Genomic DNA, 23195 nt, shown 5'->3' with positions numbered 1-23195 from the left:
TATGACTCATAACAAAATTATATAGTGTGCCCACGCATAACAAAATTTGTTAAAAGTCATCATAACAAAATCCAACAAATTGTCATAATTCATTTAAATGAGAGAATTGTTATGACTATTACTTGTTTTGAGATTTAGGCAGAGGTTTTGGTACTGCCGATTTACAAAAAAAAAAAAGAATATGAAACTATGAATATTAGTATATTACACACGATTAAATGTTACATTGTGCTCACTATATTACACAGGATCAAATATGAAACTATACTTACTATCTATCAATCTTAATGAGGCAAGGTTGATGTTACACAGAATTACATAAGATTAAATGTGGCAAGGATTAGATGTGGCAAATGCTTAATGAGCGAGTTATGAGCGAGTTGGGTCATGCTCATGCTCGCTCATTAAGTAAATGAGCGGATAAATGAGCGAGTTTTTAGATGAGCTTTTAATGAGCGAGTTTAGATGAGCTTTTAATGAGTGAGTTATGAGCGGCTCACGAGTTATGAGCGATTTACTCACCCCTAGTGCCATGTGTCGTTCCGTACCTATCACTTGATATGTTTTGTCACTCTATACATGAGTCCCGTCATAGACACATGTTCTTTACATACTGTGTCATTCCATAAGGAAATCCAGCATAGATTGCCATTTTATGTTCACTACACGGATCGAACCAGGTTGCAGTTTGTATTTTAAAATAGCTAGTGCTAGATCATGTCTGGACTTGGTTTCGGTTAAGGGTAGGTTCCACTTTCCAGTACATTTTTCAGGTTGGGTCATAAATGTGACTTGCAAAGAGATGAAGGACAAGAGTACTTGAGCACATAATTATATCAGGCACTTGACATTAGAAATATTAAGTCACATCCTACTAAACTATTCAAGCCTAACAGGTTCTAAGCAGCTACTATCTACCTATAAATACAAGAACATCTATAAACTGATGCAGTCTCTCCCTTTAACAATAGAACATAACCTTCTTAACTTTATCTTTCAAGGCTGGTAGAGGCTTGACAGAGCATCCATTCCCCCGAGAGTTCTTAGATGGGTTGTTTTCATTTGCCTCAGGTTCCATGTAAAAGCGGGCCCGAAATGCAGCCAGATGCGCATAGTATGCTGGCGGCACTGCACATTAATAAAAAAAGGATTTCATTCAGCAATATATCGAACACAGTACAATAGAGGGGGCAATATTACATATGACTGTGCAAAACATCATTAGATGAATTATAGCCCATAAAGAATCATGGGAAAGCATACCTCTTCATGGCATTGAAAATAGTTTTTGTAAACCCATATTTTACTTCAAAAGACATTGAAACCCACAAATAATTCATAAACTTTCGGATGAATTGAACCTTCAATTATTAATTAATGGTTTTTGTTTACCACTAGAACTTAATGTGCAATAGACAAGGTCAAATTAGAACTTTCAACACGAATAGCCTTAAAGTATGTTGACCAGATTTAAATATAAAAAGGTTTTGTGCCCAGTGCAAATGCAGAGCAATATTTCATCTACTATGCAAAATAAATGGCAATGCTTTAAGAAACTTACCAACAGAGACTGAACGAGTGCAACGGGCATACCTGCAGCAACACACATAATTTGTTGTAACTCAAGAAAAACCCATAAAAAAAATTAGAAAATGAAAGACATACAAATGCAATGGTGATAATAAAAAATGAAAGATAATAATTACGTATAGCAAAGATTATTGGTCAGTGTTTGCATCTCATCTGCACTGAAATTATTCTCATCCCACAAGACATGATAATGAGCCGGTCGACTAGTACCCTACAAAAGAAGCTTACGTGTTAATTTACAACTTAAAACTAGATTGTCAACATGTTAAATTACAAGAGATAACATGTACCTGAATTCCAGCATGGCTACAAAGGTAGAAGTCAAACTCAGTTGGGTGACAAATCTTCGAATCAACCACAGTACCTAACAAAAACCAAAAGCAACTCATATTGTGTCTTTATATTAATATGTACAAGTACACTTTTTCAGTATACCACTTTTCCTACAGCATACACAATTTTAGAAATGTACCCTGTGATGTTTCAATCAATATCAAGTCGATATTCAAAGTTGTACAAATTACAAAAGAATGCTTATGAGTCATACAATGAAGCTTTGAGAGAGAAGCATTGAGCATCACTTAAAGAAGGATGACAAGCGTTACGTAGAACCAATTTGGTTTTATGCCTAGGATGTTGACCACATACCACAGAGGCGATTTTCTTAACAAGACAGCTTATGGAGAAATATAGGAAGCAGAAGGATCTACACATGATATTTATTGATTTGGAGAAAGCATATGACAAAGTACCGAGAAAGATCATGTGGTGGGCTCTTGAAAAGAATAAAGTCCCAACAAAGTACGTTACCCTCATCAAGGATATGTATGATGATGTTGTGACTAGTGTTGGAGCATATAATAGCGAAACAAATGACTTTCCTATTAAGGGTCAGCTTTGAACCCCTACATTTTTGCCCTAGTGGTGGATGAAGTTACAAGTGGCATACAAGGGGAGATGCCTTGGTTTATGCTCTTTGTTCATGATGTGGTTCTAATTAACGAGAATAGGATAGGGGTTGATAGGCAACTGGAGAAAGACTTTAGAATCAAAGGGTTTTAGATTTAGTAGTACACCTTTCTTACTCCAAATCCCTAGTCACAAGGCCTAAAGCCTATAATACTACCCCTAAACACGCCTATACAATATTTCGTAAGTCACGTTTTTGGTATGTGAATCGCTAACTTCCACGCACTCCTGACCGAAGCCAATTCTTTGGATACATTCTATTACTATTAGTAGTACTACTACTATTACTATTTTATTACCATCTACTTCACCTTGCGATTACAATTGGGTTTCATTTCTAGCCTACCCAACTTGTTTGGAAGTGAAGGCTTGGTTGTTGTTGTTGATGTTTCAGTCAATATTAGGTGTTTATTGTGACTGCTAAGAACAGTTCAATCTCATAACAAATTTGGGTAAGAACAGTACATACCACAACCCTGCCGCCAAAGTAGTGCATGAAGTAAAACAGATTTGTTAATGGGCTTTAACCCAAACTAACTATTCACCATATCATAATGAGGTTAAATAGGGAGTACTGAAAATTACCAGGAAGGATATTGCCACTCTTGTCAGTGGAGCTTCGGTCTTTGTGGTTGTTTGCAAAAAGGCGTGTATGGTGTCGTTTTTGCACCACCACAAATGTTACCGGTGGCTGGTAGTTTGGCTCCAGAGAGGCACATGCCTATTGAACACAAGCACAAGTTAATGCCCCGCTGATACCCAAGACCCAACACACAAAAGTTAATTCTTAACTAAATTACCTTGCGTATTGCATCGAGTTCGTAGAGTAGGACTTGATAGAACTGCCCTTCACTTACTCCATCTCTGGAAATTAGAAGTTAAGAAAGAGATTAATTGAACCTGTGCAAAGCTTTTCTCAAAAAGTAAAATAAAAAACCTCGTGCAAAGCTAATCAGTTAAGAGAATACAAAATTTATAGAAATGCAGTACCGGTAAAAGATTATCCTTAGTGGTTTCTGGCCAGTTGCCTTCCGAAAGGAGATCAAGAGCTCCCTAAAGAAAAGAAAAAACAACCATTGATTTATTTAGTATAATTTTAAATTGGACCATATTTAACAATACAACACATTTGTAAGTATCCGCTAATCCACTCAACATCAGGTACGGTACAGAAAAATTGGTACCAACGGGTAATAATCTGCTTCTGCTACTAAGGAATTTATAATGTTTCTTTATATCTATATTTGACATGATTCAAAATAAAACATGATGGCAAGATGGTTGATACCAAACATAAACAGCAACAAGATGACCAAAAGAGGATGATCACAAAGAATTTAGTTAAGCAGAACCTGATCATTCCTCCAGTAACAGTTCCCCTTTGTGGGTCATGCCATGTCTTGTACAAATCTTGAATGAGCTCTTGCCGGTGTGCCTGAGCACAAACCAACCCTGCATACTTTGTCACCTCTGGCCAGTCTTGTGATGCCACAACCTTCCAAACAGAAAGACAAAGAAGGTTATTTGCATATTTTATTAATTAATTGTCACAATTGCAAGCATCGTAATGTTTCTCATGTTAGCACCGGATAGTCAATATTTATTGGAATATTTTGGGAAAGTCCGAAGACTAAAATGGTTTAACTATGCAAAAAAAAAAAAAAAAAATCATTTCTTCAAGTAAAGTGTGTATGTTCTCATTTTTTAGCATAAATCTCAACAATTGCCTGCTTAGCTTCAAATGACAAATTTGAACCATTGACTTTAATCAACTTGATAAGCCAAGTGTTTATGTTCCAATTTTTGTTAGTTTTTTTAGTTCATATGTAAGACCAAGATATCGGAAATTGTTAAAAAATGAATGTACCAAAATAATTCATCTTTTGATGCCTTAATCTTGCACAAAATGAACTCGCAAATGAAAATTTTGGAATGTGGATGCTTGGCTCAAGATTAACAGCTCAAATTTGTTATTTGAAGCTGATCAGATCGTTTGAGGTTAAGCTCACTGACTTCCTTGGTGACTCTAAGCTCACAGCTACATATTATACCCTGATATGCTAATTTTTCTCATCCAAAGATAGAACACACCACAGGATATGCTATGGCTTTTACCTTTGCATTAGTGGGCCCATTTTAAAGTGACAAACGAGGACTCTATGCAGAAGAATGAATTTTTCAAGCTGCAAATTGACCCTCAATTTCACATTTCAGGCTAGTCAAGGCAGGATTTGGTTCGACGCTCAGATCAACGGATAGTTACCATTTCCCTAGAATTTGACGAGGCTTTTTCTTTAAGTCAGAAATTGATGAGGTTTAGTTACAATAACCAAAGTAGTAATTAATTTGCTGAAAGTCCCCTTTGTTTTCTCCGAAGTTCCATTTCCAGAAGGATGAGATGCTTTAACAATTCAGACCCATATAATCTTTTAAAGATGAATTACCAAGTTATTATACACATCAATAGTTTTAGAGAAACGATCACCGGAGGAAAATCGATCGGTAACAGGGTTCACCCTGTTTTCGCTCAAAAAAGGATAAACCCCTGTATATTTGAAAAGTGAACCTGGCACAAATTTAAAGCAAAAAAGGCAAACCCTATACTGGATGAGATAGGCGAAATTCTCTGGGTGATAGTTATCACCATACTAGTTTCTACATGATCAATATTGAACCAACCTAGGTCTCTATTTTAGAAAGGGAAGAAAAGGAACATGTGACATACAGCAGCAATGGATGGTTGAGAATCCTCTCCAGTTTCAGGATGTGTGACATCAGCACCAAAAATAATTGTTGGAATGTCACTGACCAATGGTATCCTCCAGCTTAAAGCATCCAATAGCACCGTGTTTCTCCCCCCCATCTGAAAATAGAAAAGGCAAAAAAATAAGGCATCAAAATTATGGATCTACACATCAAAATGAGGACTAAAAAACAAGTGTTAACAATGTATGTTCAAGTTAATTTGGATTTTGAGAATAGCCCAGAGGAAAAGATGAAGGGGATCAAGTACCTTGACATTGATTTTTAGGGAGACATTGGCCAAGTATTGCTTGCTTATCTTAAACACATGTTTTGTTAGGCAGCATTGGGATATCAGCCCCAAATCTGTCTCGCATATACGCTTTATATCACCTGGCAATGTTGGAAGAATGATTTTAGTATGCTTTTTCACGAATAAGTACCAACTATCAAATAGCAACAGGAATTTCTCTGTCAAAAACCAACAACAAAGTGACATGAAACAGCATGAGCCAGTACAGCAGCTCATCATACCAGCCAGTTTTACCACAAACCGATATTTCTCTGTTTTGAAGATTTTTGTGTTTACTTCGACATTTTAGACTTTGCACACAATTCAAATTAAATTCAGTTGAGCCTCCCATGCAATATTTATGGTTATCTGAAGCTTGAAGGATTTTATTGTTAATCAAGAGAAATTAGATCCAAGAAAGACATCTACTGCCTCACTGCTCAACTGCAGCAATACCCGATGGCACAGAGACTAGGATTTCTCTTAGCAGAACAAGTATGATACTGAATTGCGACTATTCTGCACTTGCATGTGATCCAAGGTACATGTAAAAAAAAAAAACGTACCATAGAGAGATCCATTGTTGTCAGGAAGAATGGCCAAAAGAAGTTCTAGCTCTTTCCCTTTTAGCTTTAAAGCTGCAGTGTACACATGCTTAAGAGCCTTTCCTACTTGCTCAGGTCTAGCAGAGTATACTGGTATAACTGGCTCGCTATTAAACTCCTGTAGTAAAAAAAAAAAAAAACAACAAACCACAATAAGCTTCTATAACCTTCACAATGAAGCACATTTGGTCAAGCCAACTACCAAATATAAAATATTAGCTGTCATAGCCTTCCCAAAGAAAGCGAGAGAAATGAGACATCCTTTTCTTTTATTAGCAAACTACGATAATTACTGATAAACATCTCAAGTTAATGGCACAAAAGTCAATTTAAAATGCAATTTATGTTCTTGATATTATTTTATAGGATATGCAGTTTTTTTTAATTTAAAATGTTCCAAACTACAATTAAGCTAAAAGACAGTACTTCAGATTACCAAATAATTTTGTTTTGAAATTAATACGCCATTTAATTTCGAACTACCAAGTAATACCTATTTTATCCAGACATGATAGTGTGGTTCAGTAAATAAAATGTTTGTAAAACAGAAAACAGAAATGGGCCCATTGATAGACAATGTTTTCTGTGAAGGTGATGCACAATGTTGTCTTCAGGCAAAGGCTTAGTACTCTAAATTTCTGTACTTTAAATATTGATATAAAATATCTTCAGATAGCAAGAACAACAAACAAGAAGAACTCAGCATACCATCCCAGAAATATGGCACATTTGAGCTAACTCATGACAGAAACTTCGAGCTGTGCTTTCTTGAACACTCCTTGAAAAATTAATACATGCCCAATGATTTACAGTAGACCCATTAATTACTTTCTACATGCAAAAAAAAAATTAGTAAGACAACAGATCAAAAGAGGACGACGATCAAGTTTTATTTGCACCCTGTCAAGTGCTAATATATCCTGCAACACCCCAGCAAATATTGGAAAAATCATGTATGCCCAGAAACATGGAAATATTGTCTATACGATCCTCTTGTTCCTGATTTACTCCCGTGAGTGCCTTTCATTGTAGTCTAATTTAATAGTTCGGCAGTTCCTAAAATTTAGGAGACAATGAGCATTTCTGATAGTAGTTACCCATGTCACAGAGGGCTACATGAAATGTTTCCTACTTTGAGGTTGCATGATATTTTAATGCTTTGCAGGGGGGATCATAGAATTATAAAAATGATATATTCAATCCTCTAAATATGCATAATGTGATTAAAATGTACATACCTTGTTAATCATGTTCCATTGCCCGACTTGAGGTAAGCACTCTTTCTCTTTCCCATTTTCACTGTACTTCAGCTGTTTGTTTTATAGAACAAAAAGGGTGTAAGAAACTTTCAATATTAGCAGGGATACATAATTTTAGAGTACCCAAGGGCTTGATATGAGAAGTACCCAAGGTGCAGGAAGAACCCGGGCTTCAACAGAAGTAAGCTTGTCACTGATATTGATCCCGAACTCCTTCGCGTAGGGATCTTGCTCATACCCATTTTGATGAACTGTCTGTTAAAAAAGCATGCATGAGGCTGGCATTAGATTTGTCAATTTTGGTTGTTATTTTTTTTTATAACCATCGAAGCCTTTGACTTTTCAACTTTGGTAAGAGAAGTCTCCTGTCATTTCTTTCTACTGATATTAATTTCAAAAAAATAATGTCAAAGACAGTTCAAAGCACTACAGGTGACATGACATAGCTTGTAAAGTGTCAATTAAGTTTTTAAGATTCTCTAGCTTTGGTTGCATGCACCAAGTATATCCTTCATACATACGCGAAGTAGGAGCCATTTTTGCAAGTTCCAAGGCATTTACAGTTCTTAATATCAGTGCTTCTAGAACATGTGATGAAAAACAATTTGGGATTTTTCAAAGAATATATTAACCTCTAAAATATCCATCTCCTGCTCCCTCGGCCTTTGACATGTAACCTTCAGCAAAGAAGTGATCTGTCTTTCATTTAATCTCTTCGAGTATCTCTGACCCTCCACAATCTTACAAGCCTATCAAAAAATTTATGATACCACATCTGTTTAGTAAAACTGGAATAAATACTAGAATTTAGAAAGAAGATACTCCAACAAAAATAGCCTTACTTCCATGGGAAGGTAATTTGCTTTCTTCTGATTCCCCACTTGAAGACAAGGAAGGTGCCCGTTCTTAATTGTAAAGCCATACATCTCCTTGAAGTATTCTACCACTGATTTCATGTTCATCTGGTCATCTATGGGGAAACTACATGAGATAGAGGGACAGGGTGAGAGATACTAGAGAGAGAGAAAAGTGAACAATTAGTTGAAATATATCAATGGGAAATAAAGATATTGAAACTAGGAAGTTGGAAATACATACATGAGTTCATGGGTTGGTCGGGATGTCAGACCAGAGATTCGGTATTTGCGCCTCACATTTCCTCTGTGAGTAACCTCAACTTTCACTCCTCTCAGAGCTCTCTTTATCTGATTGATAAAAATCAATAAGAACAAGCTTTAACCTTTATGTAAGAACACGAAAAAAAACTTGGTTAAATAAGTGTCATTTAGATATGAGTGAGGCTACAGTACAATGCATAGCGCACTTTGGTCCATACAACGGATCGATATCTTCATTTTCAAAGTCTAAATAGTTGTTCCGAATGAACGGTCTCCATATGAAAATGTGCTTAGAGACCAAATTTTATATATTTAGAATTTTTTACTTTTTTTTAAGACAGGTAGAAATTCACTAATTTTGAATGGTCTAAAATCTTTAAATCAAGTGATTTTGTACCTATTTTAAAAAAAGTAAAAAAATTCTAAAAAATGTAAAATTTGGCATCCAAGCATATTTTCATATGGAGATCATGTTGAGCAGAACAGATCAACTGTTTGGACTTTGAAAATGGAGATATGTATCCACAGTATGGACCAAAGTGCGCTATGCATAGTACCAGATGTCACTCTATAGATATTACCTTGATTCGATCAGCATCAGATAATGGCCTTGAGATCACATCCTTCCCTAATATCTGTGCCACAAATTCAATCACTGGGAGGGGTTCGATGAAGGCAGTGGATGACATGTCTGGAGAAAAGTAAAGCAAAATACTTAAAGCACAAGTTTCAAAAGAAGATGAAGAAGTTTCATAATGAAGAACTATCTTTACCGATATTAAGTGAGAGACCCATCTGCGTGGGTCGGATACTCTGGTAAAAGCCACACCATGATTGTAACCCCTCGCCAAGCCTTTGTGGTTTTTTAATACCAGGAGAATAGAATGACCTCCCTATTGACACATATCTATTCATAGAACAAATTATAAACCACCAATTACATCACATAACAAATTATTGGAAACAATTTTTGTATGAGAGAACTGAAATGCTACTCAAATCTGGTCATTCATCCTTTTAAATGGATACTAAATGAATAAATAAAAGATCTAAATAATAGGACCCGACAAAACAAAAATAATGCATAATTGGAAATGTTAAAATAGACTTCACCTTTGACTGGATAGCTCACGAAGGACTACATCAAGAACTTGAAGGGTCTCTCGAGGTGCATCAGGCTGCCGGCCAGCCAAAAACTGACGAAGGTGATGTAGGTCGGCATGTGCTGCAAACTTTATTGTCACTCGAAATTCTCTCTCCCTTCAAAAATCAGATACTAACATGTCACTGACAGGCTCAAGTATGTAACCAGAAGGTCCCTTTTTAATTCAAATTTTAGTTCCCTAAAAATTTGTAATGTCGAGGCAATAGATATTCTATCTGGTTGAGGGATATGGGTAAAGCCATGCAACATTATTTTCACCAATGAATCTCCCAAAAGAGAATTTTAAAAACACTAATGCATGAAATTACTCTTTAAAATATATCATAAGCACCACATGTAAACTTCCAACAGTGCTTGTTATTCAAATACTAGTAAAGGGTCAATGCTACATATAATGATTTTTTATAGTTCAATACAGAAGGATTTATTTGTAGAAACCAAACAGGAATGACAGAAGCTTAAAGTTCTACTCGAGCAATTTATAAAAATTCAAACTAATACACATGCAAACTCATTGAACTGGAAAGCACACAAGTACATAAAAGATCACAATGAACTATATCTCACAAATAATAATTGACCTGAAATTCTAAATTATGTAACACGAGCACAACCATGTCAGCTTGACGTTGTATAATGAACAATAAGACTTTTTTTTCCTTGATAAACCTAAATTGAGAAAATTAATTTCACTTATTATGTCAATAGCGTCTTATATGCAGGCTCAAAGGTAATACAGTAAAGTCACTATTCCAATAACAGTCTACGAGACTAATTAAGCTTAGAGAAATGAGGCATTTTTTTATTCATAACTGGTAAACTTATAAACGAACAGCCTTATTGCATAAAGGTGAATCTTTGGTTAATTGCAGTAATAACAATCATTTGAAATAAGCAACATGGCATACCTGACTATACCGGTACCATCATCTTCCTCAGAAATCTTTAATGTGAAAACCTTTGAATCGAATGGCAAAAGGCCTGCTGTGTAAAGATTCTTCCTGCCATCATAGGCTGGCAACCTCATGCCCAAATCTGATTGCCGATAAAGCCTCACCAATTCACCCATTATAACCCTATTCATGCTCCTTGAGTTCACTTCTGGAATTATTGTCACCTAAACACAACATATTCAACAGATTATTGTTCAAAATTTTGTGTGGATAATATAATTTCCTTAGCACTCATCAGTGCCCATTGCACCCACTCTTATTAGCAATATTTGTATGAAATGTGGTTATTCCAAGGAATTGTTGAGAATTTCTGGGTGCCCAAATTGAAAAATAGGATCAAGGAATTTAAAAGCTTACATCATACTGGTTCAAGTCTTTGTCAGGCAGTTGTGCAAGAAAATGGTTGGCCTTGACAATGCACCTGGTACCAACAGTCCCGAATCCAGGCCGTCTCTGAAAAGCAACACCTTTGCTCGAGACTGGGGAGCCCACAGCCAGAGTAGTCTCAACTTCTGGCTTGGGTGATTTCCCTTTGCCTCCCCGCCCTCTCCTCCTGTTTGTGCATTTCTTAGCCTCTTGAAGGGGCAAGGTTGTAGGTTCGAGTTTTTGTTGGTTTACACTACTCTGTAACGGCTTCTTTGAGATGACATGTCTCTCCCCTTTAGATGGGTCTTTCGCCATTTGTCGGTGCGGCATGTCTATACAACAATGAGATGGGTAAGTATTAGTTTCTCTGTCAAGGATGAAGGAAGGAATGGAGATGTCCAGTGATGCATTTGCCTTGGGGTCGCACAGTTGAAGAAAGGTAAATACAGAGGGGGTATAAGAAGATGTGACGGTGATAACAGAGTAAAAAGGAGGGGGAAAGCAGAGGGGAATAAATTAAAGGAACAGGTAGGTAATGCTTCCGCATTAATTTGCATATCAGTACTAGTACAGGTACCAGTGCATGTAGTTGACCCCTTGCCTCTTAGAGAGAGAGAGAGAAATGGCTTAGGGTTTTAGTTATAGCTTAAGTTTCAACAAAACCAGTAAGTTGTCGGAGAAGGTATATAACGGCTAAGCACCAGCACTTGCTTGACATTCCCCCTGGTATTCTCTAATACGAGGACAATAGGAATAAGGACCTTTTTCACATATAACCCTGAAAAAACTCAAATTGTACACACCCGCCCAAAAGGAAAAAAACACCAACACCAATGTACAGACCAAGTGTGAGCTGTATTTGCAGCCCCGCAGGGAGAATTAAATAATCTCTAAGGTGTTTATAGGAAAATAAAGAAAATGCTGACTGGAAAGAAAAGATCAAAGCTTAAAGAAACAGGAAAGGAAACAAAAGAAGGCTCCACTTTGGAGAGGTGGGGAATAATGAAGCATTGGGATGGAGCTAAGTTTAGTGGGATCCGGACAAGAGGCCACTAAGAGATAAATAGTATAAAACCAAGATCTGGAAATAGAAGCAGCATGGGTAAAGGTGTTCAAAATCCAAATCATAATAAAACCACCTCTCTCTTCAGTATTAATAAATTACTATGTGAAAGTACTGTTGATGTGGGGAAGAAAGAGGGAGGGAAAGAAGACAAGGACCCGCTTTCCCAAAAAGCCAAGGGACAAAGAGGAGCATTCAGTTCTTTATTGGTTTTATTATGTTTCTACCTAAGTGTATGGGTTATGATCCTCTCCAGTCCAAAGATGAACCTTCACCGTACGATGAAAAACAAAGGGCCCGGGATGTGCCTATGAGTCCCCAAATAAAGGGGTAACTTTGAAGAGGATCCATATAGTAATTTTCCACTGCCTCAGTGGTGGGGGGAAGGGACCATGTTTATGTTTATTTATTTATTGAAAATAGTGGCAAGGAATGGAATAAGGGATTAGGAAGTTTCACTGTTTGTTTATTCCTCCCACGCAAGGTTCACTGTTCTCAATTAAAAAAAAATGCTTTTGTAATTAAGGCATACGCTTCTGCTTTTCCTTTTTCCTTACTTTTTGAACAATGAACTGTGCACGCGCGTATGTCTTTTTAATATGAACCTTGCGCATAAATAATTTTAAGAACAACAATCACCATAATGACACTCTAATAAAAGTAATGCAAAGATTATAAAAAACTAACAGGAAAAATAAAAGCAAAATATTGATATCTGATATATATTCAGGGTGAGCCAGCATTAAAAAAAATAAGAGGGTAGATAAGTAAAATAAATTAAAAAGTCAATAAAAATATTCATTAGTTTTCATTATTTTTTGATAACGGAGAAAGTGATGAAGCTTAATGCCCCCGCTGGGACGCCGTCTATGAGCGACACACGAGGTAAGCGTGCGACCGTACAGATCTCGTTAATCATCTTCATTTACAACCAAAACGGAGAGATCAGATGTTTCAGATAGCAGAGAAGAAAGATCTCCATTAGTTGGAAAATGGAGAAGAGAGGAGAGGGTGGGAAAAAGGAACGGGGAGCAAGGTTTAAATGGAAACGCTGTATAACACAGATGTACAGTGAAAGGCATAATGGGGGGATACGAGTTAGGTCTGCCTCTGCGCTCTGTGTCTTTCTTTATTTTCTTTTAGCTGATGGCTCTGTGTGTCACAGTCTGCGCCGCTATAGTGCTCTGCACTTGAGCATGGTGTGACCAGAGCAGTGCTATCACCTCTAGTGGTCTAATTGGAATTATGAGAGAGAACCCATTTAGTTCTTTTAATTCTTCTGTAGTGCTTTAAATTGGTCTGTACTGCTGTCATGACCTGATTTATGCATGCATAAATCAACTAAAGAAATGTTCTAAAATATACAGCTTCAGTGGGTTTTCAAAACTCAAGAATGACATATTTATATTATCCGGGAGGGTACTCTGCAAGACTGCAACACCAAAAGCGACCATGTTTTAATGGATAAAGACAATTGATAGGTAATCCTAAAAAGGAATAAATAAATAATTAATTAAATACCTAACGATTTATAAAAAAATTAAAAAAAATACAATACAGAGCTTGCTTCACAGAAAAAATATATTCTAGTTTGAAACCAAATTTATCCAAGAAAACGTACAATATGGTTAACAAATATTTATCCACCAAACAGAGATAATCATCATATGTTCAAGTGTAATTGCAACGAGTAAATTGGTGGTTAACGGAAATGTAAAACAAAATGTTTGGTTAATCAACGAGTTTATTGCATTAAACCAACAGCATCATCACACGTGCTATTGTATTTATTTTTTTCAAAACATCCCGCTAGATATATCGTATCTAGGTATACCGTATTTAGACCGGCACATCACCTGGTGTATTTGACGAGTATTTCTCTAGGTATACCGTATCTAATATACATGCATAAAATGATGTGAATTAAACAAATGATATTTGAAGAACTGAATAATGAAGTATTCGTCCGAAGTATTGTGCCATAAATATTTGTACATTATAAAGATGTAGGTTATCCAGTAGATGAAAGCATGAGGATTTAGAGCGGCGAGTACCACCAAGGAACAGAAGTAATTTTGTAGATCACTCAAGATTAATAGCTGCTGTGTTTTCACCTTAAAAGCATAATATTGTTATTATAATCCAGTCCTCTGGATCTATATACTGAATGGATTGGATCTACACCGCTCTATCAGTGCTATCACAATAGGGTGTGTGTGCATCTGGACCGTTCATTTTAGATCCAATGGATTGGATCGAAGCCCGAATCATGTTTTAAGGTGAGAAAAGTAGCACATACAGATCTAGATTGCTCATCCCATAAATTTCTTTTACGCCCTTGTTCATGTACTTCATTCAATTTTATTAGGTACTACAAAAACAAGGCAATGAAGCTCTTACAAAATAACACAATACTTTCAAGTGATAGACAATTTGCACAGTACAATATAATATTAAGGAAAATTTAAATTTATTTGGGAAGGGTTGAAATCACGAGGTACTAACTTTACTGAGTATGTGTTTCCTATACCAAACCGATTAGATTAACAAAATCCATCCATCCTGACTATTTTTTTGAGTAAGAAACAGAGTCGATCCATCCTAACTATTAAAGTATACATTTCTATATATTCATCTATTACTTTTTTCATAGATTTTCGACATGTCTGTCCAAAATATATTTCCCCTGTGAAAACTTAATAGCTACTTTCCCCGGGATTTCTACCTGAAATCAATAATTATATAGGCAATGATATTTGTTATCACAACACAACTAGTTTCCTTACAAATAACTGAAGATGTCAACACTAATCAGTGCTTAGTGCTACAGATCAATGCAACTAGAAAAATTAAGACATGTTGCTAGCAGAGTCAATGAATTAATTTCAAGGAAAATTAAACAGTAATGCCTATCAGAACTCATATAGAGGTATGCCTCAATACAGACAGCATAAGATGAATATCAAACCCTTGATATAATAAAACTGTTTGCTCTATCAAATTAATGATAGCTTAATTTTAAGCACTAAGCACAATTGTATTCATCAGATTAAGGCAGGAGTTTTTACAAATTGCTCAGAAAACTATATAGATTCGGCTGTTACTGTTGATTTAGGTAAAATTACAAACAACTCTGAAATGGAAACTAAACTTTATCCATATGGTAAAATAGCAAACAAAGATTGGCATCAGTCCCTGATTGAAAGTGACGAGTGAATAGGATACAAATGGTTGGAAGGATTTAATATGAGAAAAGAGGGGGACAGACATTCCTCAATAAAAGTTTGGATTTGGCATCAGTTCATTATTTTCCTCTGATTTTCGTTCCGTAGCAGTTAGTGGCTCATATAAAAGCTCCGACAATGACGGTCAGTTTAAAGATGATCGCAATGTTCTTCTCGTCTTGTGGCTCACCTCTTTTTCGTTTACTCTCCTTCCCTCTTTATCCCTATTTGCGATCACAGCCTAACTAGGTTTGAGTGGCGAGGCTTAAAAATTAGGAAATTATCTTGATCTTTAGTAATTCTTCGCTAATAAATCATCCTTCCTAGTTAATTGTTTCAGAGAAGGAAAAATTAATTTCAAATCATATTCAATTTATCATTCTTTAATTAAATTGAATCGAATTGAATCTTGTTTGAAACTGTTTCGATCAACACTTAATACTGGGGAATGGAGAAGTTCGTTGAAGTTAGCCAAGCTTCGATATGTTACGTAATTTTTAAATCAACATCATATTTGTTCGCCTAGCTTGCTGCATAATCCTCAAATGAATATAATTATCATTCCTAAGTAATGATTTCATTTTGAATGAATTCTATTCTATCATTAATTTATTGAATTTAAGTAAACTTTTGCTTGAAATGGCTCCCCTATCAATACCTAAATTTGAGCTTCAATATATTGTTTTATTTTCAAATCCCGTAAGATTCACCAGCCAAGCTTGCTGGTTAAATCCTCGACTGAAAAGAAGATATGTTTTAATTGCATGACTTTAGATGTTCAAAAAGGAAATGTTTGGAGTTTGTCCTTCGTACCTTTACCATAGAAGGAATAAATTTTCATACTCTTACTCTTACTCCTAGTCTTATCATCAACTGATAAGATCAACTACACCATTAGTTTGACTTCTGATAAATAATTTATGTATACTCTTGGAAAAAAAAAATCTGTTAAAATCAGATCTAGATGTCCTTCTTAAGAAAACACCCTCAAGCAATTATTCAAATATTGTGAGCTTCAACCTTGAACTCAGTTTCTTTGTGGTTTACAGATTATACTTCACAAGACAATGATTCTATTTTAAAGTTGCAGGGTTCTTTATCAATTCCTAGTACCAATTCTATTCATTTAAATAAAGAGAAGAAATGTCACCTTCTATTTAACTTGGCAAGGGACTAATATATACAGGTCTACATTTAAACAGTACTATTAATATATATATATATATATTTTTTTTTATTTTGACAAGTGCAGTGTCAGTTGCCGACTTGTCACGATTTGTGAAATAAGTTTGTTGCCAAATATAACTGTTATCAATATATATAACTGTGTTTAGATACTTGAAAAGGGATAACCTAATTCCCTTGAGAATGCCATTTTACATGTTATGTCGTTCTCAGACAAGCACTCACATGGGCCATGAAGTAATGCAACTTCAACAACTGATATTCATGAATGTTTCTTATATACTGAGAAACCTAACCCAACATATCATAACCTACATATATGAGATTCTAACATATTTTCTCAAGAACACTAGACTAGTAGAAAATCGGTTGCCTGAATAAAAGATATGTGCTACCTATCTTCATAATTTTTCCGAATAGCTCAGCCACAAGACGAATAATTAGTAGTAACCCTGTTTAGTTTGTTAAGCTTTCATTGTTTCTATTCTTCACATTTAGATCTTCAATAAAACAAGCCACTAGTTATAAAATAAGCATACGAGTGACCATGACAGATGAAATTTTTGAAACTCAGATTAATGAGATTTTTTATCTATATACTAATTTTATCACATAAGTTGTAATGTGCAATGAAATGTATAAAATTAAGCCTCTAAGCAGGAGTATGGAACCTGCCTGCACATGTCATCAACTGACTCAAAAGTCAGAACTATGATGCACATATAGGTATTCAGCCTGATTCAGAACTACTGCTTGCATGGGTACCTTAATATTTTATCAAATAAACAAACAAGGGAACAGATAGAAACATTGCGCACAGGGTCACAGTCTCACAGAGACACTGTTGGATTTTGAGTCAATGTGACACAACTAAGATTTAGATGTTGCTTCAAAGGAACAATAACTTAGTTGACTTTTCCAGGAACCCCCTAGAATTAGCATTCTTACCGCGCTGAAAAGTTTTTGTGATAGTCAATGTTTTTTTTGCTTTATATATTTATTCTGACAATGTTGGATAGGGGATAGAACTGTAAATTTTGAAATAATACACAAATGAAAACATGGTAACATGGAAAGGAAAAGTCAACTTGAGGAAAAAGCAACGGTAAAAGATTGAAAGCAGAAGAGACAAACTACGCATGCATGCCACTTCAATGGTAAACTACAAGGAAAAAGGTCGAAATGATAAAAAATATTATAAATAAATGCATGGTGCATACCAGTTCTTTAGACTTTAGAGGTAGATGCCTTCGGTTGCTTTGTTGATGGTCCACTCTCCAGCCCCAAGAAAAAAACCTCACCTCACCTCACCACCTTTTGTTCACACCTTAACACGAAAGCACAGTAAGCGTGCATGCACACCCATACACTACCTCTGGGACCCACGGCACTTCCCGCACGGGCTTACCCTACCTGTCACGTGACACCCACCAAATTCTCAATTTCTCAGCAAATAGTAAATAAAAATAATGAAAAGAAACATAAAGCGTACTGGGATGACCCATCATTGACATCTGTACATGTCAATCCATATATAATTATTTTTATACGACATGGCAACTTGTTCGTTGATGTATGCTAATGACGCACTGAAACATAACCAGGTGTATCTAATGGCCATTATTCACACTTAACCACCTACTTAGGCTTAGTGCTTTCTACGGATAAATATCATATATACTGATAGTAGAGTTTACAAGTTCATTTTTTTTTTCAGATTATCTAAGGCGAGCAGATCCAGGAATAGAACAAAACTATTAACTCAACTCATGAGTGAGGTATAATACGCATATTGCAGATCAATTCGTACTATATATGAATTTATATTTTATTTTTTAAATTCAAACAATCAATCCAAATCGTTAAATATGGTTTCCATATGAAATGTACTTGGAGAATAAATTTTACATTTATAGAAATCTTTTAACTATTTTTTTATATAGATAAAAAAATCACTTGATCTAAAAATTATTGATCATCAGATAGTGGTGGTTTTCTATCTTTTAAAAAAAAAATGATTTACAGGTACTTTTTTTATATGGATGTCATATTTTGTTTAACGCTGTTTGAACTTTCAAGATAAAAGTTTCTAAAGTGAATTACCAGTTAAAAACTTTAAACTAAGGTCCACAAAAGTTGCATCCGTTTACACCAAGCTTATTAACCGAAGTTATTAGTTATAACGAATTCCCCATCTATGCAACAGAACCCTTATAAGCCCATAAAAAAGCCCAAAAGAGAGTTGGTTGGTTGATATTAATTATTTTTATCATCAAATTAAGCTGAAAACAAATACGTATTTCTACCAAATAGGTCCCAAGCCTTTCTTTCTAATATCAACCAATGCGAAACCTTCTAGCTCTGTTCAACGTAATGACCCATAAATGATTAAAAAAAAACTAAAAAGAGTTAGATACTCGTTAAAATTTGCAGCCGAGGCAAATATGGCACCAACAAATTACTACAAAAATAAAATAAAAATAGACTGATGAAATGACGGGTGACGACAGTGAAAAGACGTCAAGATTCGTGAATCCTCTGTCATAGTACAAGACAACTAAAATTCAAAATCACCAAAAAGATATCAATTAGACCGTATCGAATGAGGTGACATAGAGAGCGAGCACAAATATTCAAGCGCCATGGCTGGACTTGCCTATGCCGAATCATAGGAGACACCCCCACATAACCGTAAGCACTGCGAATCGCGGCGCGTACGGTACAATCAATCAATCAATCCTAAAAGAGATAGAGAGGTAAGCTTACCGTCGTTCCGACTTAGAGATAGAGAGAGAGGTTGGGATATACTTGAATACTTGATAGTTTTTTTTTTGAGGAATACTTGATAGTTGATAGGATATGAAGAGGAGGGTTGATAGGATTATGAGAAAACGACGAAGGTAAGGAAACAAAGGAAGAGAAGCAATCATGAGATCGCTGCCCAGGGTTTGAAATATAGTGCTGAAGAAACGACAGACCAGGACTTGTAACAGAAAAGTACCACAATTTCTCCATGAAGAACGAAAATGGAGACAATATTACTGAGAAACGGACGTCTCCAATTGTCAATAAAGGAGGGACAGGTGACAGATCTGAGCAGGCATGGACGAGGACTGAATGAAACCTTTTGCTTCCCGCTTTGGCCCCTGGTGAAACAGTGGCATGCGCTCGGTGTTCCATGGAGCGAGGATGTAGTGCACTCGGAAAGTGTTCTGCCACGTGGTGCACCAGCTGAATAATTTAATTTCCATCGAGCACTTGGGGCACGTGGAACAGCTTTGTCAAAAGCCCAATTTCTCTCTTTGCAAGAAAGAGAAGAAACTTGAAAAAAAAGAGTAAAAAAGAACGAGAAAGAGAAAGGAAAAAGAGAGAGAAAGCGAAAAGAAAAGAAAGAACGGCATTTAATGCGGTCATTGAACCGGGAAACTCTTTCTGGTTTAGGCTGTCTCGCGGCTTTTAATGCATGCTATTCTCCTGCATGCGTAGCACTAGGAAAGGAAGAGGAAATGAAGAACTGGAGGCAGCGCTCGTATCAGAAATAAGGAAGCGGCATAAATGAATATTCCTCCTAGGTGTATCAATATTACGTAAATCGTAAATACAATAACACACCCAGCAGGCACCAGCTCCCAAAATCTAAAGCGGACGCGAATGTGATTAATGTTAGAAAAAAAAATATGAACTAAAAAAATGGAAAGAACTCACCTAGCGCTTGAAGAGGAAGAAGAAGAGGAACAACAGAGAAATCTGTTTCCAGCAAATATATGAGAGCTTCTTGGAGAGAGGTTGGAGAGAGAAGAAACTATTGAGATAAGCCACTACTTCAGACTACAACGGTCGCAAGTGCTCTCGCTTTTCATCCGTTACTCAGGCCGCTACAAAGAAAAACTGATGACATCTTCTCATCAGTTATAAAGCACGCTTTGTTAATTGTTACTACTTTTTTTTTTCTTGTGTGCAGTAAAATCTATGAAGCCACGCTTTCAGTGCTCTCGCTTTTCATACATAGCTTTTTCTTTTTATACAATTGAAGGGGGCAGAGAGAGATTGTGTGTGAGAGGAGTCGGACCCTGATGCAGAGAATGTCTGTAGGACCCGATTAGAGAGAGAGATGGGAAGATAAAGCAAGAATTCGTATCACCCCAGGTACCTGAGGTGGAAGCTACAACTCTGGATCGTTTTTTTCATATGGCACGAATCTAGAAGCAGACCCCACAGTTCCAACCGGTTTTGGATTGAATTTGATCCAATTGGAATTAATCTGGACCGTTCATGTTTTTAAATTGTACCTCAGGTACCTGGGGGAATACGGACTCATAAAGCAAGCGTTTCATCGTCGAAGAAAAGTGTTATTAGAGAGAGGATATGGAAAAAAGAGGTTGAATTGAGAGAGACGTGAATTCGGCGTGGGCGTGGGGTGATGCAGCGGGGTTTCCAAGACGACAGAATACATATCTAGTAACATCTTCATCATAATGTTTATTTTACTTAATTAGTTACCGCTGATGTGGCCGTAACTAATTGGATTCCTTGTACAATAGCCTGTCGAAGTAGAGAGATGTATAAAAATAGTTGTAGGTATAATGGAAAACGGATATCATTGTTGGCGTTGAAATATTGGGCGCACCGTTCGATCAGAGTGTCATAATTAGGATCTGACGGCTTATAACTTGAATGATAACCATGCATTAACGTCTGTATTTATTTCGGAATTTTTCTACTGTTGATATGGCACTGGACGTGTCCATGAATTTAGAAAGGATGATTCTTTTCAAATAATGAGGAAATGGAAATAGATTGGTTCAGTTACGGAAATGGAGAGGAAAAGATTCGCAGTATCCTGCCTGCAGCAATGCTCGAGAGATCACGGATTCACGGATCTTATTTCGTATGATGGCTTCCATTTCCGTTTTATGGGACTACGCAGAGCTGGAGCAAGTAAAGCTAGAAGGAATATGTGTTATTTTGCTCCTCTACAGACGTACAGTTCGATGCTTATTGTATTGTATTTATTTCTATAATATTATGAGTATAACCGGGGTGTTTCTAAGTTCATCAAGTTCTCTTGTGAACTCAATTCTAAAATATATCAAATTGACTTCAAATGATGAATTCAAATTATTAAAAAATTTCTATCTTACGAATAATGTGTCTACATCTGAAAATTTTAAAGTTTTTAATTAATTTAGTATAAAATCAATTAGTCAAAATAAGAAGGTTTATAAATTAATTTTAATGCATTTATTTGTTGGACGCCTTTTAACCACTTGACTCTATACAAAATTAATTTTTTATTTTTTTGCATGTAGACGCATCACTCGTAAGTTAGAAGAATTTCAATGGTTTGAATTCATTGTTTAAAATCAATCTGATAAATTTTAGAGTTAAGTTCATAAAGAGATTTGGTAAACATAGGAACACTCTAGTTCTACTCATAATATATATATATATATATATATATATATATATATATATATATATATATATATAGAGTACGGCTAACGCGCTTCCTCTAGCATATGGGCCGAAATGCTTCCGGTAGAAATTTGAAATTTCAAAATCCAAAAAGTCGATCTGAACCGTTCATCTTCTTCTCCATATTAATATCTGCTTGGAGACCAAATTTTACATTTTTCTAAATTTTTTTACTATTTATTAAGCCACTTTGAAAATCGCTGATCCAACGGTAGCTTCTGATTTTTACTGTTTGGTAAGCCACAGTTGCATCAGCAATTTTCAAAGGCTTAATAAATAGTAAAAAATTTCAGAAAAATGTAAAATTTGGTCTCCAAGCAGATATTAATATGGAGAAGGAGATGAACGGTTCAGATCGACTTTTTGGATTTTGAAATTTCAAATTTCCACCGGAAGCATTTCGGCCCATATGCTAGAGGAAGCGCGTTAGCCGTACTCTATATATACATATATATATATATATATATATATATATATATATATATATAAGGAGGGTTCAAATGCACCCAAATGCACCCTATCCTTTTTCTCTGTTTTCAAAGTCCGAATAGTCAATCCGAACCGTTAGATGCGATCTACATATTAAGATGTGCTTGGAGACCAAATTTTACATTTTTTGAAATTTTTTTACTATTTATTAAGCCACTTTGAAAATCGCTGATCCAATGGTCCAGAAAATGTAAAATCAGCGATTTTCAAAGTGGCTTAATAAATAGTAAAAAAATTCCAAAAAATATAAAATTTGGTCTCCAAGCACATCTTAATATATAGATCACATCTAATGGTTCGGATTGACTATTCAGACTTTGAAAACGGAGAAAAAGAATTTGAAAGATAGGGTGCATTTGGGTGCACAAAAATTTGGATGCATTTGAACCCTCCTCATATATATATATATAGAGAGAGAGAGAGAGAGAGAGAGAGTGGCTAATATGCATTCGATTGCATATGGACCGAAGTGCTTACGGTCCTAATTTGATTTTTCAAAATCCAAACGGTCGATCTGAACCGTTCATCTTGTTCTCCATATTAATATGTGCTTGGAGACCAAATTTTATATTTTTCTGAATTTTTTTACTATTTATTAAGTATTTTACAAAATTGTTGATCCAACGGTAGCTGCTGATTTTACTGTTTTGTTAAGCTACCGTTGGATCAACAATTTTGTAAAATACTTAATAAATAGTAA

At 35.7% G+C, this 23195-nt stretch overlaps 1 protein-coding gene across 3 annotated transcripts; it reads right to left on the bottom strand.

The window, feature by feature from the left end:
• Window positions 1–819: 819 nt before the first annotated feature.
• Window positions 820–20500, bottom strand: LOC144572056 (protein argonaute PNH1-like). Of its 3 annotated transcripts, none has more exons than XM_078321465.1 (24): window positions 20237–20500; window positions 17752–17944; window positions 11051–11391; window positions 10649–10857; window positions 9689–9835; window positions 9349–9482; window positions 9157–9266; window positions 8556–8662; window positions 8300–8438; window positions 8090–8206; window positions 7605–7712; window positions 7437–7508; window positions 6907–7029; window positions 6160–6316; window positions 5573–5694; window positions 5285–5422; window positions 3912–4054; window positions 3550–3612; window positions 3360–3423; window positions 3145–3280; window positions 1881–1954; window positions 1707–1801; window positions 1562–1593; window positions 820–1128 (listed from the first exon to the last, which is right to left on the bottom strand). In XM_078321465.1, the coding sequence occupies exons 3-24, from the start codon at window positions 11387–11389 to the stop codon at window positions 962–964; spliced, it is 2796 nt and encodes a 931-aa protein (XP_078177591.1). In that variant the 5' UTR covers window positions 11390–11391; window positions 17752–17944; window positions 20237–20500; the 3' UTR covers window positions 820–961. The 3 variants fall into 3 exon arrangements, with proteins under 3 accessions (XP_078177591.1, XP_078177589.1, XP_078177590.1); XM_078321463.1 differs by lacking the exon at window positions 20237–20500 and adding an exon at window positions 19298–19459; XM_078321464.1 differs by lacking the exons at window positions 17752–17944; window positions 20237–20500 and having other exon boundaries at window positions 11051–12190.
• Window positions 20501–23195: the final 2695 nt, after the last annotated feature.

Source organism: Carex rostrata, chromosome 19 (assembly GCF_964058835.1).
Source record: "Carex rostrata chromosome 19, lpCarRost1.2, whole genome shotgun sequence".
Classification (NCBI taxonomy): Eukaryota; Viridiplantae; Streptophyta; class Magnoliopsida; order Poales; family Cyperaceae; genus Carex; species Carex rostrata.
Note: the sequence above shows the minus strand (reverse complement) of the source record. Positions and strands in the feature narration are given on the sequence as shown.

Excerpts from the sequence above, each read along its gene's own strand:
- LOC144572056 (XM_078321465.1), bottom strand. The coding sequence starts at position 11,389 with ATGCCGCACCGACAAATGGCGAAAGACCCATCTAAAGGGGAGAGACAT. Across the intron at positions 5,695-6,159 it reads CAACAATGGATCTCTCTATG|GTGATATAAAGCGTATATGC; the intron begins GTACGTTTTTTT and ends CAACATTGCCAG. Across the intron at positions 1,802-1,880 it reads GTAGCCATGCTGGAATTCAG|GGTACTAGTCGACCGGCTCA; the intron begins GTACATGTTATC and ends CTTCTTTTGTAG.